At 43.3% G+C, this 20,891-nt stretch overlaps 1 protein-coding gene across 3 annotated transcripts in view; it reads right to left on the bottom strand.

The window, feature by feature from the left end:
* LOC140716866 (cell surface glycoprotein MUC18-like) overlaps nt 1–20,891 on the bottom strand; it is a 135,946-nt gene that overhangs the window by 32,410 nt on the left and 82,645 nt on the right. For 2 of the 3 annotated variants that reach the window (XM_073029862.1, XM_073029861.1), the window contains exons 2-3: nt 12,712–12,839; nt 5,770–5,983 (exon numbers count right to left, since the gene is read on the bottom strand). In XM_073029862.1, the coding sequence (XP_072885963.1) occupies nt 5,770–5,983; nt 12,712–12,839 (342 nt within the window). The remainder of the gene's footprint in view (nt 1–5,769; nt 5,984–12,711; nt 12,840–20,891) is intronic. The other variant, XM_073029863.1, reaches the window with a different exon arrangement.

Raw genomic sequence — 20,891 nt, 5'->3', positions numbered from 1 at the left:
ATGTTGCCTCCCTGGTGCCAGGATCAGGGATGTCTCAGATCAGGTCCATGGCATTCTCAAGGAGCAGCCAGAAGTCCTGGTGCATATTGGTACCAATGACATAGGTAGACAAGGTGAGGAGGTCCTGATGAGAGATTTCAGGGAGCTAGGTAGAAAGCTAAGAAGCAAGTCCTCCAGGGTAGCAATCTCTGGATTGCTGCCTGTGCTACGTACCACTGAGCATGGCTGAGGAACGGGTGCAGGGGGTAGGGGTTCAGATTTATAGAACATAGAATAGTACAGCATAGTACAGGCCCTTTGGCCCACAATGTTGTGCTGACCCTTAAACCCTGCCTCCCATATAAACCCCCCCCAAACCTTAAATTCTTCCATATACCTGTCTAGTAGTCTGTTAAATTTCACTAGTGTATCTGCCTCCACTACTGACTCAGGCAGTGCATTCCACGCACCAACCACTCTCTGAGTGAAAAACCTTCCTCTAATATCCCCCTTGAACTTCCCTCCCCTTACCTTAAAGCCATGTCCTCTTGTATTGAGCAGTGGTGCCTTGGGGAAGAGGCGCTGGCTGTCCACTCTATCTGTTCCTCTTAATATCTTGTATACCTCTGTCATGTCTCCTCTCATCCTCCTCTCCAGAGAGTAAAGCCCTAGCTCCCTTAATCTCTGATCATATTGTGTACTCTCTAAACCAGGCAGCACCCTGGTAAATCTCCACTGTACCCTTTCCAATGCTTCCACATCCTTCCTATAGTGAGGCAACCAGAACTGGACACAGTACTCCAAGTGTGGCCTAACCAGAGGTTTATTGAGCTGCATCATTACCCTGCGACTCTTAAACTCTATCCCTTGACTTATGAAAGCTAACACTCCATAAGCTTTCTTAACTACCCTATCTACCTGTGAGGCAACTTTCAGGGATCTGTGGACATGTACCCCCAGATCCCTCTGCTCCTCCACACTACCAAGTATCCTGCCATTTACTTTGTACTCTGCCTTGGAGTTTGTCCTTCCAAAGAGTATCACCTCACACTTGTCTGGGTTGAACTCCATCTGCCACTTCTCAGCCCACTTCTGCATCCTATCAATATCTCTCTGCAATCTTCAACAATCCTCAACACTATCCACAACACCACCAACCTTTGTGTCATCTGCAAACTTGCCAACTCGCCCTTCTACCCCCACATCCAGGTTGTTAATAAAAATCATGAAAAGTAGAGGTCCCAGAACCGATCCTTGTGGGACACCACTAGTCACAACCCTCCAATCCGAATGTATTCCCTCCACCACAACCCTCTGCTTTATGCAGGCAAGCCAATTCTGAATCCACCTGGCCAAACTTCCCTGGATCCCATGCCTTCTGACTTTCTGAATAAGCCTACCGTACCTTGTCAAATGCCTTACTAAAATCCATGTAGATCACATCCACTGCATCCACATCGACCTCATCTATATGCCTGGTCACCTCCTCAAAGAACTCTATCAGGCTTGTTAGACACGATCTGCCCTTCACAAAGCCATGCTGACTGACCCTGATCAGTCTCTAAATGCCCATAGATTCTATCTCTAAGAATCTTTTCCAACAGCTTTCCCACCACAGACGTAAGGCTGACTGGTCTATAATTACCCAGACAATCCCTACTACCTTTTTTGAACAAGGGGACAACATTCGCCTCCCTCCAATCCTCCGGTACCATTCCCGTGGACAACGAGGACATAAAGATCCTAGCCAGAGGCTCAGCAATCTCTTCCCATGCCTCGTGGAGCAGCCTGGGGAATATTCCGTCAGGCCCCGGGGACTTCTCCGTCCTAATGTATTTTAACAACTCCAACACCTCCTCTCCCTTAATATCAACGTGCTCCAGAACATCAACCTCACTCATATTGTCCTCACCGTCATCAAGTTCCCTCTCATTTATGGATCATTGGGATCTCTTCTGGAGAAGGTATGACCTCTACAATCAGGACGAGTTACACTTGAACCCAAGGGGGTCCAATATGTGTGTGGGCAGGTAGTTGGTTTACAAACAAAGGTAGTGAGACTGCTAGCAAGAAGATGCTGATGATAGGGCAAAATTGCAGCAACAGGATGAGTTGCAATGTAAACTCCAGACAAAATCAAAGGGTGAATACAGGATTGAAGGTGTTATATTTGAATGTGTGCAGTATATGGAATAAGGTAGATGAATTTGTAACAGATTGGCAAGTATGATGTTGAAGGCGTCACTGAATCGTGGCTGGAAGAAGATTAAAGGTTAAAGTCTAAAGATACACATACCAAAAGGATAGGCAGAAAGACAGAGGGGGGTGGTGCAGCTCTGTTGGTAAGAAATTAGATTAAATCATTAGAAAGAGGTGACATAGGGTCGGAAGGTGTTGAGTAATTGTGGATAGAGCTGTAAGGGTAAAATGACCCTGATAGGAGTTGTATACAGACCCCCAAACAGTAGTAAGCATGCTCAAAAGGCAACATTACAATAGTTATGGGGAATTTCAATATACAGGTAGATTGGGAAAATCAGGTTGGTGCGGGATCCCAAGAGGGGGATTTTCTAGAATATCTACAAGATGGCTTTTTGAGCAGCTCATGGTTGAGACCACTAGGGGATCTGCTCTTCTGGACTGGGTGATGTGCAATGAACCAGAATTGCCTTAGGGGAAAGTGACCATAATACGATTGAATTCATCCTAAAATTTGAGAAGGAGAAGCTAAAGTCAGATGTATCAGTATTATAGTGGAGTAAAGGGAATTACAGAGGCACGAGAGAGGAGTTGGCCAGAATTGATTGGAAAGGAACACTAGCAGGGATGATGGCAGAGCAGCAATGGCTGGAATTTCTGGAAGCAATTCAGAAGATACAAGATAGATATATCCCAATAAGGAAGAAGTATTCTAAAGGCAAAAATGACACAACTCCGGCTAACAAGAGAAGTCAAAGCCAAAGAGAGGGCATACAATATAGCAAAAATTACTGGGAACAGAGGATTGGAAAGCTTTTAAAAACCAACAGAAGGCAACTAAAAAGGTCATTAAGAAGGTAAACATGGAATATGAAAGTAGGCTAGCCAATAACATTAGAGAGGATACCAAAAGTTTCTTCAGATACAGCTATGAAGGCCAAGACTTTATGTATATTTAAGGCAGAAGTTGGTGGGTTCTCGTTTAGTCAGGGCATGGAGGGACACTGGGAGAAGGCAGGAGATTGGGGATGAGAGGAAAATTGGATCAGCCATGTTGAAATGGCAGAGCAGACTTGATAGGCCAAATGACCTAATTCTGCTCCTATAATCTTATGGTCTTATGATCTAAAGCCATTCATAACAATATAGCCAAATTCCCACATAGCAGGTGGTATCTGCACAGATTGATTGTCCCATAGGAATAGATAATCTGGGGAAAACATTTTAAATCTCGTTTTGCAGTTGTTTTATAAAATTTATAACAACAAAATTAGCCTGAGCCAATCTTGGGTTAATAATGATATTTATTTAAAAGATTTTACTGTAGACAAGGTGTTTGTAAAAGGACTCTGCTGCCGTCCTGCAGGGTGTGTCTCAAGTGAGGATCTGTAAAATGGATATCAGTGTGTCAAATAGAATATAATCTTGTTAGGTTTAATGGGACAAAATTCCACTTAGTTTCAAGAACAGTTGCCTGCAGCCCCACAGAAGGTGGCAAATCCATAAGACCTGAAGAAATTAAAGCAGAATTAGGCCATTCAGCCCACTGTCAGCTCCACCATTCCATCATGGCTGATTTATTATTCCTCTCAAACCCATTCTTCTGCCTTTTCCCCATAAACTTTGACATACTTACTAGTTAAGGACCAATCAACCTCTATTTTGAATATACCCATTGACTTGGTCTCTCCACAGCCAACTATGGCAATTAATTTCATAGATTGATTCACTCTCTGGCTAAATTGATTCACCCCCTCATCTCCATTCTAAAGGGACTTCATGCTTTCCGAGGCTGTGCACCCACTGATACTCACTCGCTATAGGAAACATCCTCTCCATATCCACTCTATCTGGGCCTTCAATATTTGATGTTTCAATGAGATTCCCACTCATTCTTCTAAGCTCCAGTGAATACTGGCCCAAAGCCATCAAACCTTCCTTGTATGTTAACACTTTCATTCCCAGGATTATTCTTGTGAACGTCCTCTGGACCCTCTCCAATGCCAGTGCATTCTTTCTTTGATAAAAGGCTGAAAACTGCTCACAATACTCTAACCACAGTCTGACCAGTGCCTTATTAAGCCTCAGCATTACATCCTTGCTGTCATATTCTAGTCCTCTCACAAAATGAATGCTGACATTGCATTTGACTGTGGTACCATTGACTCAACTACCAAGTTAACCTTTAGGGAATCCTGCATGAGCATAAGTCCCTTTGCACTTCCAATTTCTGAATTTGCTTCTCATTTCCATCCCACTGATCTTCCAAATGCTGGTTTGTATGTAAGGGTTGTACATAGAAACATAGAAAACCTACAGCACAATACAGGCCCTTCAGCCCACAAAACTATGTCAAACTTGTCCTTACCTGAGAAATTACCTAGGATTACCCATAGCCCTCTATTTTTCTGAGCTCCATGTACCTGTCCAGGAGTCTTTTAAAAGACCCTATTGTATCCGCCTCCACCACAGTCGCCAGCAGCCCCTTCCACGCACTCACCACTCTCTGAGTAAAAATAAACTTGCTCCTGACATCTCCTCTGTACCTACTTCTGTGCACCTTAAAACTGTGCCCTCTCATGCTTGCCATTTCAGCCCTGGGAAAAAGCCTCTGACTATCCACATGATCAATGCCTCTCATCATCTTATACACCTGTACATAAGTGTTCATGACATTGGGAGGATTTGTATTTAAAAAAAACTGGGGGAAAAAACACCAAGGATAAAAATGTTAAGCATGCAATTATTAATGTCCAGAAGAATGGTATCTTCACATTGTGTTCAGTACAACACTGCTTTGTATTTAAAAGGTGCATGTCTTCATAGACAAAGCCTGGTAAGGATTTTGTAAGCAAGAATAGTGGAAGCAGTGTCAACACAAGAGAAGTTAGATGAATATCTGAAAGGACAAAAATTCAGGTCAATCATACAATATTAAGAACATGAGTGGTTCAAACCCTGTACAAGTATGATGGGCCAAATGATCTCTTATGTGATGTATTAATCTATGTGGATGCTTTATAAGGTGCTGGTCAGACTGCACTTGGAGTATTGTGAACAATTTTGTACCCCATGTTTAAGCAACAATGTGCTGGCACTGGAGAAGTCCAGAGGGGATTTACGAGAATTATCCTGGGGATGAAAGGATTAACAAATGAGGAGCATTTGATGGCTCTGGGCCTGTACTCACTGGAGTTTAAAAGAATGAGGCAGGATCTTCATGACACCTACCAAATATTGAAAGGCCTAGATAGAGTGGGTGGGGAGAGAATGTTTCCAATAGTGGGAGAGTCTAAGACTCAGAAGAGAGAGACGTGCATTTAGTACAGAGGTGAGAAGGAATTTCTTTAGTCAAAGTGTGGTGAATCTGTGGAATTATTTACCACAGACAGCTGTGGAGGTCAAGTTATTGGGTATACTGAAAAGAGAGGTTGATAGGTTTTTGATTAGTAAGGGCATCAAAGGTTATGCGGAGAAGACAGAAGAATGGGGTAATAAATCAGCCATGATTGAATATCAAATAAGACTTGAGGGGCCGAATGGCTGATACTGCTCCTATGTCGTATGATGTTATGATGCTAACAAACTCACCATAGACGTTGAGCTTTGTTACAGCTTCTCCACTGCCTGCAGGACCTGCACTAACTTGGCAGAGGAATTCCCGTTCATCCTGAAGCCTGACGGGATCGATGGTCAGGGTGTAGTTCTCGTCTACTCTGATTCGATCAGTGTAGTCGGTCAAATTGTCAATAACCTTACTATCCATGTCTTGATAATAGATTCGTTTGCGCTCATTCTTCTTCACCTGAAAGTAGACAGAAGATTGGGATTTTGAAAGAAGTTGGTTGCAATTATTTTCCCCAAGCTATCAACAACTCCACCCATTAACTTACCCCACATCAGCCACTCTCTGCACAGCCCCTCAGCACCCTTCATCCCACACTGCACTGCCACGTTATGCTTACACTCCACACTCCATACCAGTACTGACACACTGTTTTCATATGCCTCTTGCCAAGGGTCACTTTATCCGTTTTGAGCAGCAGCCAATCAGAGCTCCAAAGTGTGAGAAGACGTAGCTCTCTCGGGTTTGCCGACTGAGTATGTAAGGCATTGATTTGCAGCAGTTTGGTGTTTCAAGCAGCGGCCGGTCAGAGATGCAATGCCTGAGAAGCTATAGCTCACTCAGGGCCACCGAATGAGTACATAAGGCATCAATTTGTGGCAGTTCGGCATTTTGAGCAGAGGCAAATTAGCGACCCAAAGCATGAGATGACGTGACATAACTCACTGAGGTTTGCCGAATGATTACAGAAGGTATCAACTCATGGCAGTTTGGTGTTTTGAGCAACGGACAACCAGTGATCAAAGCGTGAGAAGACGCAGCTTACACATGTGCGCTGAACTGAGTACACAAGGCATGGTTTTGCGACATTTCAGTGTTTTGAGCAGTGGCAAAACGGAAATCTGAAGCGTGAGATGACACACCTCACTCAGGTTTGCTGATTAAGTACATAAAGCATTGATTTGCGGCAGTTTCACCTTTTGACCAGTGGCCAATTAGCGATCTGAAGTATGGCAAAATGTAGCTCACTTGGGTTTTCCAACTGAGTACGCAAGGCATTGATTCGCATCAGTTTGGTGTCTTGAGCAGCAGCCAATCTGAAGCGTGAGAAGGCGTAGCTCACTCAGGGTCACCAGCTGAGTACATAAGGCATCGATTTGTGGCACTTTGGTATTTTGAGCAGCGGCCAATCAGAGATTGGAAGCATGAGAAGTCACAGCTCACTCACGTGCGCCGATTGAGTACGCAAGGCATTGATTTGCATTGTTTTGAGCAACGGAAAATCAGCGATCCAGACTGATTGGCAAGAGCAAATTAATGTACGGCAGGGGCAAGCGTGCGGCCATTTTCAGAGCACCCATTGTTGAAAAGGAGAGTGTGAGAATGGGGGTTTTTAAAGGCTTTAGCTCTTCGAGGCTTGAGTGAGAGAAGGCAAAAAAGCTGTAGGTAGATTTCTTTCCCGGTTATTTATTGTTTCCCTTCTTTATATTTACACAGTTAGAACAGTAGGGATACCAGACAGGATAGCTGAATGGTCCTCTTGCAGGATGCAGGAAGGCAGGGAGACCTCCACGTGTCCGTGACGACCACACCTGCAAGAAGTGCATCCAGCTGCAGCTTCTAACACTCCACGTTAAGGAGCTGGAGCTGGAGCTGGAACTGGATGAACTCCGGATCACTCGGGAGGCTGAGGAGGCGATAGACTGGACAGAGAGAGAGGCAGTTACACTTCAGGTGCAGGACACAGGAGACTGGGTGACAGTCAGGAGGGCGAAAGAAGTTAACAGCCAGTGCAGAGTACCCCTGTATCATCCCCTTCAACAGGTATAATCGCTTTAGATACGGTTGGGGGGAATGATCTAGCAGAGGAAAGTCACAGCAGTCGGGTCTCTGGTAGTGAGACTAGCTCTGTGGCTCAGAAGGGAAGAATTCAAAGTACATTACATCCCTGAGGTTTGTCTTCCCAAAACATCAAACCCCCAACGCACAAAATAAAAGAACAAATCGTGCAAATGGCAAGAAAAACAAGTGAAAAAACACAGAAAAACAGAACGAGTGAAAAAACAGAATACAAAACACCAAATCACAAAGACATGAAAGAATCCAGGCATATTCAGCTCAGCTCACTTCAATCCAACGCCGCGTCTCTCACTATCCTACAGGCTAGTCCGTCCCCATCAAAACACACAAAACAGTAACAACAACAAAAAAAGGAGCCAACCAGAGACACATCCATAATGTGAACTACAATCCACAAACAGCGACGATTACACCTTGCCCAAGACTCATGTACTCTGGCACCGTCCTCCGGCAGCATCCAGCGAGAGGGAGAGAGAAACCATTCATACAGTATGTAGGCAAATTTCTCCAGGAGCAGTGAGCAAGGGGGAGTGAGAGTCCGTTCATACGCAGGTAAACGGCACTAAACACTCGCCCCTCCCATCATCACCGGCTTCTGCTCTCGTCCTCGTTGATTTCAATCTTCCTTATAAAGGGAAGGGGTGGGGGGTGGGGGGGAGAGAAGAGGTGAGCTCTGGTAATAGGAGATTAGGGGAACAGGAGGCTCTGTGGACAAGAACGAGATTCCTGGATGATATGTTGTCTCCCGGATGTCAGGGTCCAGGATATCTTGGATTGAGTCCTCAGCATTCTTAAATGGGAGGGTGAGCACGTCATGGTCCAATGACGTAGGTAGGAAGTGTGACAAAGTTCTGCAAAGTGAGTTCATGTAGTTAGATGCTAAGTTAAGGGCAGGACCTCCAGGGTTGTGACCTCAGGGTTGCTACCCATGCCACATGCTAGTGAGGCCAGAAGTAGATAGATCATACAGTTTAACATGTGACTATGGAGATGGTACAGGAGGGAGGGAATCAAATTTTTGGATCATAGGGCTTTCTTCCACGAAAGATGGAACCTGTACTGAAGAGACAGTTTGCCCTGAACTAGAAGGGGACTAATATCCTAGCGGGAAGGTTTGCTAATGCTGCACGGGGGGGGGGGGGGGGGGGGGGTTAAAACTAGAGTTGCTGGGGCATGGGAACCAGAAGGCCAGATAGTGGAGAGGTTGTGGAGACAGTTGTTGTTAAGACCGCAGTCAAAATCTAAAGGTTGAGCATGGTGTGACTAATGTTCTGAGCTGCATATATTTCAATGCAAGTAGTATTGTAGGAAAGGCAGATGAGCTCAGGGCATGGATCGACACGTGGAATTATGGTATCACTGAGACTCGTTTGCAGGAGGGACAGGACTGGCAGCTCAATATTCCAGGGTTCTGCTATTTCAGACATGACAGAGCGGGAAGGATTAAAGGGGGAGGGATGGTGCTACTGGTCAGTGAAAATGTCGCAGCAGTGCTCAGTTAAGACAGAGGTGAGAACTTGTCTAGTGAGGCTTTATGGGTAGAACTGAGGAATAAGAAAGGTATGACCATGTTAATGGGGCTATATTATAGACCAACCAATAATCAGTGGGGTTTAGTGGAACAAACTTGTAGAGAGATCACAGACTGTTTAAAAAAAACATACGATTGTTATAGTAGGTGATTTTAACTTTCCACATGTTGACTGAGACTCCCATACTGTAAAGGGACTAGATGGGATAGAGTTTGTCTAAGGTGTTCAAAAAAGTTTCCTTAATCAGCACATAGAATTCCCAAACAGGATGTGTGATACTAGATTTCCTAATAGGGAATGAGACAGGGCAGGTGAGAGAAGTTTGTGTAGGGGAACACTTTGCATCGAGTGACCATAATGCCATTAGTTTCAAAGTAAATATGGAAAAAGATAGGTCTGGTCCATGGGTTAAGATTCTAAATTGGAGAAAGTACAAGTTTGATGGTATCAGAAAGGATCTGGCAAGTGTTGATTGGGACAGACTGTTTTCTGGCGAAGGTGAACTTGGTAAGTGGGAGGCCTTCAAAAGTGAAATTTTGAGAGTACAAAGCTTGTATGTACCTGTCAGAATAAAAGGTAAAGGTAACAGGTTTAAGGAACCTTGGTTTTCAAGAGATATTGAGATCCTGGTTCAGAAAAAAAAATGTTGTTGCATAGCAGTCAGGGACAAATGAGGTACTTGAGTATAAGAAATGTAGAGAACACTTAAAAAATAGACCAGGAGGACTAAAAGACATGAAGTTGCTCCAGCAGACAAAGTGATGGAGAATTCTAAGGGATTCTACAGATATTTTAAGAGCAAAAGTATTGCAAGGGACAAAATTGGTTCCCTAGAAGATCAGAATGGTCATCTGTGTGTGGAGACAAAAGAGATGGGAAGACCTTCAATGGAATTTTTGCATATGTATTTACTTGGGAGACAGACACAGAATCTATAGAAGTGAGGCAAAGCAGCAACGAGGTCATGGACCCTATACAGATTACAGATTATAGTGGAACAGGTGTTTGCTGTCTTGAGGCAAATTAGGGTGGATAAATCCCCAGGACCTGAAAAAGTGTTCTCTTGGACCCTATGGTGTTGTACTTTGGTAGGACCAACCAGGGTAGGTCTTACACGGTGAATGATAGGGCACTGAGGAGTGTGGTAGAACAAAGGGATCTGGGAGTACAGGTCCATACTTCAATGAAAGTGGCAGCACTGGTAGATAGGGTCATAAAGAAAGCTTTTGGCACATTGGCCTTCATAAATCAAAGTACTGAGCACAGGAAATGGTATGTTATGTTGAAGGTGTATATAACAGAGGTGAGGCCTAATTTGGAGTATTGTGTGCAGTTTTGGTCACCTACCTGCAGGAAAGATGTAAATAGGTTTGAAAGAATACAGAGAAAATTTACAAGGATGTTGCCAGGACTGGAGGACCTGAGTTATAGGGAAAGATTGAATAGGTTAGGATTTTATTCTCTAAAACATAGAAGATTAGGGGGAGATTTGATAGAGGTATACAAATTTATGTGGGGTATAGACTGGGTAAACACAAGCAGACTTTTTCCACTGAGGTTGGGTGGAACTACAACTAGAGATCATGGGTTAAGGGTGAAAGGTGAAAAATTTAAGGGGTACGTGAGAGGAAACATCTTCACTCAGAGAGTTGTGAGAGTGTGGAATGAGCTGCCAGAGGAAGTGGTGCACGCTAGCTCCATTTCAATTTTTAAGAGAAGTTTGGATGGGTACATGGATAGTAGGGGTATGGAGGGCTGTGGTCCAGGTGCAGGGAGTAGGCAGTCTAAATGGTTCAGTGCTGGTTAGATGGGCCGAAAGGCATGTTTCTGTACTGTAATTTTCTATGACTCTGTATTTTTCCTGTCAGAGTCACCTTGTGTACAGACACTCCTGTACCTAGTGTCAATTTAAGTACATATAAGCTAATCCTATGGATATACAGTCACATTCAACAATTACTCATACATTGGGTTTTATATGATTGCTTTTATATTTATTGTGTTTTAGGCTTTTTTTTTTCATCTGAATCAGATTTGGAGTAACAATCATTTTATCTCCTTTACACCCGTATACTGAAGAAAGACAAACTTGAATTCTGGTTTTGAATCTTGACTTCCTATTCCAAAACCATGGGTATTGTCAGCATATCTATGGCCACCTGCAGTATCCAATGAACACTCCACCCCATGCTTAACTCTAGTGCCACAGGGCAGAGGTGTATAAGACAGCTAGCGACTTTTTCGCAAAGTGGAAATGGCTAATACGAGGGGGCATAATTTTAAGGTGATTGGAGGAACGTTTAAGGGGGGATGTCTGTGGCAGGCATTTTCACACAGTGGTGGGTGCATGGAATATACTGTCAGGGGTGGTGCTAGAGGCAAATACATTAGGGACATCTAGATAGGCATGTGGATGATTGGGGAAAATGGAGAGCTATGTTGAGGGAAGGGTTAGATTGATTTTGGTGTAGGTTAAAAGGTCAGCACAAGATCATGGGCTGAAGTGCCTGTACTGGTCAATGTTCCACTCCAATGACATACTCCAGGATTGTATTATTGGGTATTTTCAGTCACTTGGCATTCAAGATGAGGGAGTAAATTGGATTAGACATTGGCTTTGTGGGAGAAACCAGAGAGTGGTAGTAAATGGCTGCCTCTCTGGCTGGAGGCCTGTGACTATATCTATTCAATGATCCAGATAATTTTTTTTTATCGTGTCGCACCAGACAGTCGGCCATTCTTGTCTGGCGCGTGGTGTCAGGATTGGTCTCTTTTCGGATTAACCGGGTCACGGTATGAACGTTCCTGATTCGACCCTTGTATTTTTCCTGAGGCCGAGTGGCTAGCTCGACGCTCAACCCAGCACGGATAGAAAGCGTGCTCGCGGGGTGGCCCGACTTGGATTCGAACTCGGGAGCCTTCGCTCCGCAGTCCGGCGCTGATGCCATTGCGCCATCTGGATAATAATGTGGTTAACTGCATCAGCAAATCTGTGGATGTCACAATGATTGGGGCTGTAGTGGATATCTATAAGAAGCTTTCAAAGCCTTCAGTTTCAGCATAATAAATAAATGATTTTTAAAACATCCCTGTAAAATATACCTTTAACAATTGACGGATTGAAGTAAATTTTGCAATGTCTCTGAATGTTAAGGAGCTCTCCAGCACAATCAGAAACAAGAATCCAGTTTGTAACAGAGTGGTGGGCCCCACTCTGCCATTACCACAGGAACAAGGAGGCCAATCTGCTACATAGCAGCTGAATGCATTACCTAGGGTCAGTCAGTCACACAGGAACAAAGCTGCACTATCAGATAGTCACTCAGTCACAGGTCCTTGAGGCACGGTGTCCATTGTTGTGGGGTCAGTCACTGACAGTGATAGGGGATTAGTAATTCACGTGGTAGTCAGTGACACAAAGATGTATGCATCAGTCAGTAATGCCTCCATGATCAAGGCATGTAACCATAGGTCCCATTACTATCAGTGTGGGTAATATTGTGGGATAGTCGGGCACACAATGCAGAATGCTTTCTGATAGGATCAGCTGTCATCGAGCAAGATGTTTCTACTCACAACAAACCACTGAACATATCGTATTGTGTCTGGGGTGGAAATCTCTGGAACACATGAAATGCTGATGGGTTTCTTGATCTCTGCCTCCTGTACAGATGGTGTACGAACGTGAACAGTGGCAATTATCCCTGTGAACAAAAAGCAAAGACATTAGCTACAACTCTCAACGTCTCCTGCTCTGTAAGTGAAGTGTGTCTGTGTGCTGGGGAACAGTTTCAACACACGGCATGTACTTCAGAAAGTTTTAAATTTGGAGTTCAAAGTATAATTATTATCAAAGTACATATATGTCACCATATGCTACCCTGAGGTTCATTTTCTTGTGGGCATTCATATAAAATAAAAAGAAAACAACAGAATCAATGAAAAGCCACACATGACAGAAACTGGCAAATGACCAATGTGAAAAGACAACAAACTGTGCAAATACAAAAAGAAAATAAGATAATAAATGCAACAATAAATAAATAGATAAACAAACAAACAAGCAAGCAATAAAAATGAGAACATCAGTTGTAGAGTCCTTAAAATTGAGTCCATAGGTTGTGGAATCAGTTCAGTGATGGGGTGAGTGAAGTTATCCCCTCTGGTTCAAATGGTTGAAGGGTAATAACCAATTCTTGTTTTTGAATAGCTCGCAGACAGGAAGAGTTGATTCACAGAGAAGGAATATCAAAAAGACTGTAGATGCTGTAATCTGAAATAAAACCAGAAAGTACTGGAAACACTCATCCAGTCGGGCGTCTGTGGAAAGAGAAGTGGAGCTGACAATGATTCATATCAGAGATCCTTCATCAGAATAATGGGAATGTGTCGGATAGAAACTGGCCACCTGGTACGGGATAACCAAAAAAAAAATCACAGACACCTGTTGATTCAGGAGTGAATTATTCAGTTCTGTTCAGTTCTTTAATACAAAATGTAGCACACTTGTGCACTGTAAGTCATTGAGTAAATATACTGGGTTTTGTATGGTAACAATTTTCTTATTAAATAGCAGGAACAGAAACCAACTGCTGTTAGAATGAAGTGATTTAACAGAGCAGCCAGCTCATGTTGGTTTAATAAGGAATTAGTGCCAAACACACCACCGGCTACCATTTGATAATCGTGTGTCACAACTCACACTAATTATAAACCACCTCTAATCTCAGCCTCTTCCTCCTCTCACTAAAAACTAGAACTCACTCGAAAGCTCTTCTCCGTTCCTTGTGTCACTTCGTGTTACTTTGTAGCTCCTTCACTCCTCTCGTCAATCTCCACACAGTTACAACTGTGTTATATTTGGTAGCTGCACCATACCTTAATAGATAAGCCTAACAAAGCTTCCTCTGTCTGGAAACAAACATCGTAACGATGTTAATCACACTAAAACCCATGTACTTCATTACAATATTTACGATTACACTTTATTTTATTTAGAGATACCGCTGTACGCAGAACAGGCCCTTCAGCCCAATGAGCCACAACACCCAGCAACCCATTGATTTAACCCTTGCCTAATCACAGGTCAATTTACCTTTGGACTGAGTGAGGAAACTGGTGCACTCATAGGTAACCCACACATTCCATCCACGGGGAGGACGCCGAGACTCCTTTCCGATGACATTGGAATTAAACTCTGAGTGAGCTTCACAGTCTGCCTGAACCCCAACAGGGTTGTTAGTGCAACACTATTACAGCTTGGGGCTGTAATCATGAAATGAACATTTCATGATTTGTTTTATAAATTAATGATCCCTCACGAGGAGGACGTACAGACTCCTTACAGATGGCACCGGAATTAAACTCTGAACTCCAAAAGCCCCCAAGCTGTAATAGCGCTGCGCCAAATATCATGATGTCGCAATGATGACATTAACGAACGGCTCCTTATGCCCGCTCTGATGTCCTTAGGCATAATTTGAAAAATCACAAAAAGCCAGATGCTGGAAATCTGACATATATCAGAAATAAATGGCATTTTCTGTTTTTAATTAACAATTTATCCATTTGTTTACTGCTGAATTCAGCCACTAATTGACACCTCATCTAACCTGGTATCCTACTCAGAGCTGTGGAAGAAAACACAGCTTTAAGGAATGACGTGTGTAGTTCCTGTATCTCAATCTCCAACAAAGGCTGTTGACTGTAGCTGGTGACAGCTAGGAGCATAAATCTATCTCTGTAGATTATTTGTGTTTCTCATTGTTGAGATTTCATAGCTCTAATGGGCCAAATATCTTGTTTTTAATAAGTATGCTCAATTGCTATAAAGTGCATGTCGGGCAAAAAATGGAGCAGCATTCCCAATACTCAGTGCTGATTTCAGTCCACTAAGAATAATCATTTGGGTGCAGAATTTTAAACTCCAATTGCCTTCAGTAAAAGATAGAGAAAGACAAATAAATTTTAAAATCTCAGACAATGTGGAGAGGAAAATGACATGACAACAACTTTTCCCTCAATGTCAGCAAAACAAAAGAGCTGACCGTTGACTTCAGGAAGGGGGTGGTCCACGTGCTCCTGTTTACGTCAATGGTGTTGAGGTCAAAAAGGGTGAGAGCTTCAGGTTCCTGGGAGTGTACATCACCAACAGCTGCCCTAGTCCAACCACACAGACACCTCGCCAGTAAAGCTCACTAATGCCTCTACTTCCTCAGGAGGCTAAAGAAATTTGACGTCACAAGCAGGAGAAAATCTGCGAAGCCTGAAATCCAAGCAACACACAGAAAATGCTGGAGGAACTCCGCAGGCCAGGCAGCATCTATGGAAAAGAGTACAGTCGACATTTCAGGCCGAGACCTTTCATCCTGACGGCCTGGCCTGCTGAGTTCCTCCAGCATTTGGTGTGTAATACAGAATTTGGCATGTCCCCTTTGACCTTCACCAATTTTTATCGATGCACCAAGAAAACATCCTATCAGGGATAGATAACAACCTAGTATGGCAAATGTTCTGTATATTACTGAAAGAAATTACAGAAAGTTATGGACCTAGCTCAGCACATCAGGGAAACCAGCCTCCCTTCCATGGACTCAATGTAAACTTCTTGCTGTATCAGTAAAGCAACCAGCATAATCAAAGACCCCACCCACTCCAGACATTCTCTCTTCTCCCCTCTCCCATTGGGCAGAAGATACAAAATCCTGAAAGTACCAGGCTCAAGGACAGCCTCTACCCCGCTGTCATCAGACTCTTAAACAGACCTCTTATATGATAGGATAGACTCTTGACCTCACAGTCTACTTCTCATACCTTATTGTCTTCCAGCACCTCACCTTCTCTGTAGCTGTCACACTTTATTCTGCATTCTGTTATTGTTTTACCTTGTACTACCTCAATGTACTGTGTAATGATTTGATCTATATGAACAGACAAGCTTTGCACTATATCTTGGTACATAGAACATTACAGCACAGAAACAGGCCTTTTGGCCCTTCTTGGCTGTGCTGAACCATTTTTCTGCCTAGTCCCACTGACCTGCACCTGGACCATTTCCCTCCATACACCTCTCATCCATGTACCTGTCCAAGTTTTGCTTAAATGCTAAAAGTGAGCCCGCATTCACCACTTCATCTGGCAGCTCATTCCACACTCCCACCACTCTCTGTGTGAAGAAGCCCCCCCTAATGTTCCCTTTAAACTTTTCCCCCTTCACCCTTAACCCATGTCCTCTGGTTTTTTTCTCCCCTAGCCTCAGTGGAAAAAGCCTGCTTGCATTCACTCTATCTATACCCATCATAATTTTATATACCACATATGGCAATAATAAACCAATTCAAATTCCAGATAACAACACCTGCAGTTTAGGACTTCCAAACAGAAGCAGACTGATCACTCCATGCTGATGTACACCACAAGGTTAGACTTACAACAACATTAGCAGAAAACTGGCATTAGTACTGACAGGCTCTCACACGGGGGCAGATGACATAGGCTGGAGCAGGAGAAAGTAGCACTTAATTTTGAAATAAAAGGACGAAATTATGTGCATTTATATCTCCATTTAAAGCCTTGGAAATCCCAAAGCAGCTCCAGCTCCTTAAGGAACTTTGAAGCAAAAAAAAAATCGGGCTGCTAGAGGAAGTCGGCAAATCAGGTAGCAGGGAAATGGACAGTCAGTGTTTCAGATTGAGACACTTCATCTGGACCAGACTCCAGCGTCTACAGTCTCTTGTGTCTACAAGGAAATTGATCATTGCTTTTTTGTGAGTCATTTGTGAGGAAACAACTCGTTTCACTGTACTTGATAAATAAACCTGAATCTGAATTATTTTGTTTTCAGCAAGCTCCCAGCCACAGGGATACTGGTCCAATAACCTGTTTCAGTGATGGTAAAGATCTCCACTGTTCTTTTTCAGAATAAGGAAATGGCAGGCTTTAGTCTGGCTGGGAGCAGCCAGGCATTGGTGTAACACTTCTGATAGTGCAAGTGACGCTCAGTGCTGAACACCACAGAGTGAAATCAACTTGATTTATTTCTCAAGCAGATAAAGAAGCACGTTAGTCACTCAGTGCTCTCCAATCTTTTAGTTTGTAAATTATTTAAAATTGCTAAACAGATTTAAAGAAAGGAAGGGTTGGACAGAAATGAAAATTTAAAGAAGATTAAATCAATTATCTAGATGGAGTTGGAGTTGGGTTGCTAAACTAATCACAGACACACATACATAGATGGATACACACACACACACACAAGGACATGAATACAGACACAGACACAGACACACACGCACACAACCAATCTGTACTGCTGAATCCAGATGTTACCAATTAAGGACATTTGGTACCAGTTGTAGGAACGCATGCCTGACTCCCCCCTCCCAAAGCTGTTCTCCATTTGGGGCTTGACAGGAGTTTCTAAGTGAGCTTCGCAGTCTGTCTAGAAAAAAAATTAGCCTTCACATATTTGGCAATAAGCTCTCAATAGCTGCATTCATGCTGTTTATCCTCACTGGCTGGCAATCAGCTGACCCACTTGCAGCATCAAACACGTGTAAGTTGGTGTTAAGGTTAAAATTAGGCTTTGGCAAAGGGATCTGTTAACCGCTTCACTATCCAAAACCAAACAAAACCTACAGGATAAAGTTAATGTGTAACCAGTAATGAAACGTTCCCCATACAATGAGAAGTCTTTATAATACTGAGACACAAACACGAGAAAATCTGCTGATGCTGGGAGTCCAAAGCAACACTCACAAAATGCTGGAGGAACTCAGTAGGCCAGGCAGCATCTGTAGAAAAGAGTAAACAGTCAACATTTTGGACCGAGACCTGTAATCAGGAGTGGAAAGGAGGGGAAGAAGTCAGAGAAAGAAGGTGGCGAGAAAGAAGGAAGAAGTACAAGGTGGTAGGGTTAGGGTTAGATGAAATGGGGAGGGGGAGGAGTGAAGTAAAGAGCTGGGAAGTTGATTGGTGAAAAAGATAAAAGGCCAAAGAAGGGGGAATCTGATAGGAGAGAAGAGGCGGCCATGGAATAAAGAAGGAGCACCAGAGGGAGGTGATGAGTAGGTAAGGAGATAAGGACAGAGAGGAAACAGGAATGGGGAATGGTGAAGGGGGAGCGGGGGCAACTACTTGTAGTCCGAGAAATCGCTGCCCATGCCATCAGGTTGGAGGCTACCCAGATGGAATGTAAGATGTTGCTCCTCCAACCTGATAGTGGCATTATTATAAGTAGATTGTAAGAACATTTCAGTGATGGGACAAGTGAAGTTGAAATGTTCCCACAATCTATCGATTCACTTTCAAGGACTCTTTATGTTCCTGATATTTATTGTTTATTTAGTTATTACTATTATTTCTTTCTTGCAATATATATCAAAAACTGTAAATTATAATAAGATGCATTATCTAAAAAGAAGAAAATTAAACTAAGTGCTGAAAGTAAGAACAAAATTAGTGATGTAGTGTTCATGGTTTGGTTCATTGTTTGTTCAGAAATTTGATAGCAGAGGGGAGGGAAGAAGCTGTTCCTGAAACATTGAGTGTGTGCCTTCAGGCTCCTGTACCTCCTCCCTGGCGGTAGCAATGAGAAAACAGCATGACATGGGTGATGGGGGTCCTTAATGATGAATGCCACTTTTTCGAGGCATCACCTTTTGAAGATGTCCTCAATACTGGGGAGGCTAGTGCCCATGGTGGAGCTGCCAGAGTTTACAACTTCCTGCAGCCTTTTCCGATCTGCATCATTGTTCATAACAGATGCATCCACTGAGGTTTTTTTCCCACTGAGGCTGGGTGAGACCAGAACTAGAGGTTATGGGTTCAGGGTGAAAGGGGAAATGTTAAGGGGAATATGAGAGGGAACTTCTTCCCTCATAGTGTGGTGAGAATATGGAAGAGCTTCCAGCAGAAGAGTGTGTTCGATTTCAACATTTAAGAGAAGTTGAGATAGGTTCATGGATGGTGGGGGGGGGGGGGGGGTGAAGGTATGGAGGGTTATGGTCCAGGTGCAAGTTGATGGGACAAGGCAGAATAATAGTTCAACATGGACTAGATGGGCCAAAGGGCCTGTTTCTGTGCTGTAGTATTCTATGACTCTATGACATCCAATTGATAAAAATCTGGAGCAGAACCCAGGCTGGTCAGAGATGCTGGGAGTGGGTCAACAGCTGCACAAGTTGAATGCAGCTAACTCACAGACCATTCCTTCACTGATCCTTCTGATGGTTCTGCGCTGTTTCAATGTCAGACTGGAAGATGAACACCCAGGCTTCACACTCCATTCACATCAGAGTGCACTGTGTAATGAAAGAGTTGGAAGGCATACTCAGCCACTGAACAATTGGTTCAAGAAGCATTAGACGTGGAAGTATAACAAATAAGGTGGATGATCTGTTGCACTATTTCAGATTGCCAGTATGGTGTTGTGGCCATCACTGAATCGTGGCTGAAGGGTGGTTGTAGCTGTGAGTTGAATGTCCGAGGTTACATGTTATATTGGAGGGATAGGAAAGCAGACAGAGGGGGAGGTGTGGATCTGCTGTAAAGAATGGCATCAAGTCAGTTGAAAGATGTGACATAGGATCAGAGGATGTTGAATCCTTGTGGGTTGAGTTAAGAAACTGCAAGGGTAAAAGGACCTTGATGGTACTTATATGCAGGCCTCCCAACAGTAGCTGGGATGTGGACTTCAGATTACAATGGGAAATAGAAAAGGTGAGCAAGAGGGTGATGTTATGATAGTCAGGGGAGATTTTAACATGCAGGTTGATTGGGAAAATCAGGTTGGTAAAGGATCTCAAGAGAGTGAGTTTGTTGAATGCCTACGAGATGGCTTTTTAGAGCAGTTTGCCATTGAGCCGACTAGGGGATCAGCCGTACTGGATTAGGGGTTATGTAATGAATCGGAGGTGATTAGGGAGCTTAAGTAAAGGAACCCTTAGGAACCAGTGATCACAATATGACTGAGTTCAACTTGAAATTTCATAGGGAGAAAGTAAAGTCTGACATACTGTAGCAGTATTTCAGTAGTCTGAAAGAGGAGTTGGCCAAAGTAAACTGGAAGGAGCTGCTGGCAGGGATGTCAGCAGAGCAGCAATGGTGTGTGTTTCTGGGAAAAATGAAGAAGGTGCAGGACGTGTATTCCAAAAATGAAGAAATACTCAAATGGTAAAATAGTACAACCATGGCTGACAAGGGAAGTCAAAGCTATTGTAAAAGCAAAAGAGAGGGCATACAACAAAGCAAAAATTAGTGGGAAGATAGAGGATTGGGAAGTTTTTAAAAACCTACAGAGCAACTAAAAGAATCATGAAATATGAAAGCAAACTAGCAAATAATATCAAAGTGGAGCATAAAAGTTTTTTCAAGCATGTAAAACATAAGAGAGATGAGAGTGGATATAGGACCAATAGAAAATGAGGCAGGAGAAATAATAACGGGGGACAAGGAGACGGTAGATGAACTAAATGAGTATTTTGCATCAGTCTTCACTGTGGAAAACACTAGCAGTGTGCCAGATGTTGAAGGGTGTGAGGGAAGAGAAGTGGGTGCAGTTATAATTACAAGGGAGAAGATGCTCAAAAAGCTGAAAGACCTAAAGGTACACAAGCCACCCGGACCAGATGAACTGCACCCTAGGGTTCTCAAAGAGGTAGCAGTAATGATTGTGGAGGCATTAGTAATGATCTTTCAAAAATCATTGGACTCTGGCATGGTGCCAGATGACTGGAAAATTGCAAATGTCACTCCAC

This window comes from Hemitrygon akajei, chromosome 26 (genome assembly GCF_048418815.1).
Source record: "Hemitrygon akajei chromosome 26, sHemAka1.3, whole genome shotgun sequence".
In the NCBI taxonomy this organism is placed as follows: domain Eukaryota; kingdom Metazoa; phylum Chordata; class Chondrichthyes; order Myliobatiformes; family Dasyatidae; genus Hemitrygon; species Hemitrygon akajei.
Note: the sequence above shows the minus strand (reverse complement) of the source record. Positions and strands in the feature narration are given on the sequence as shown.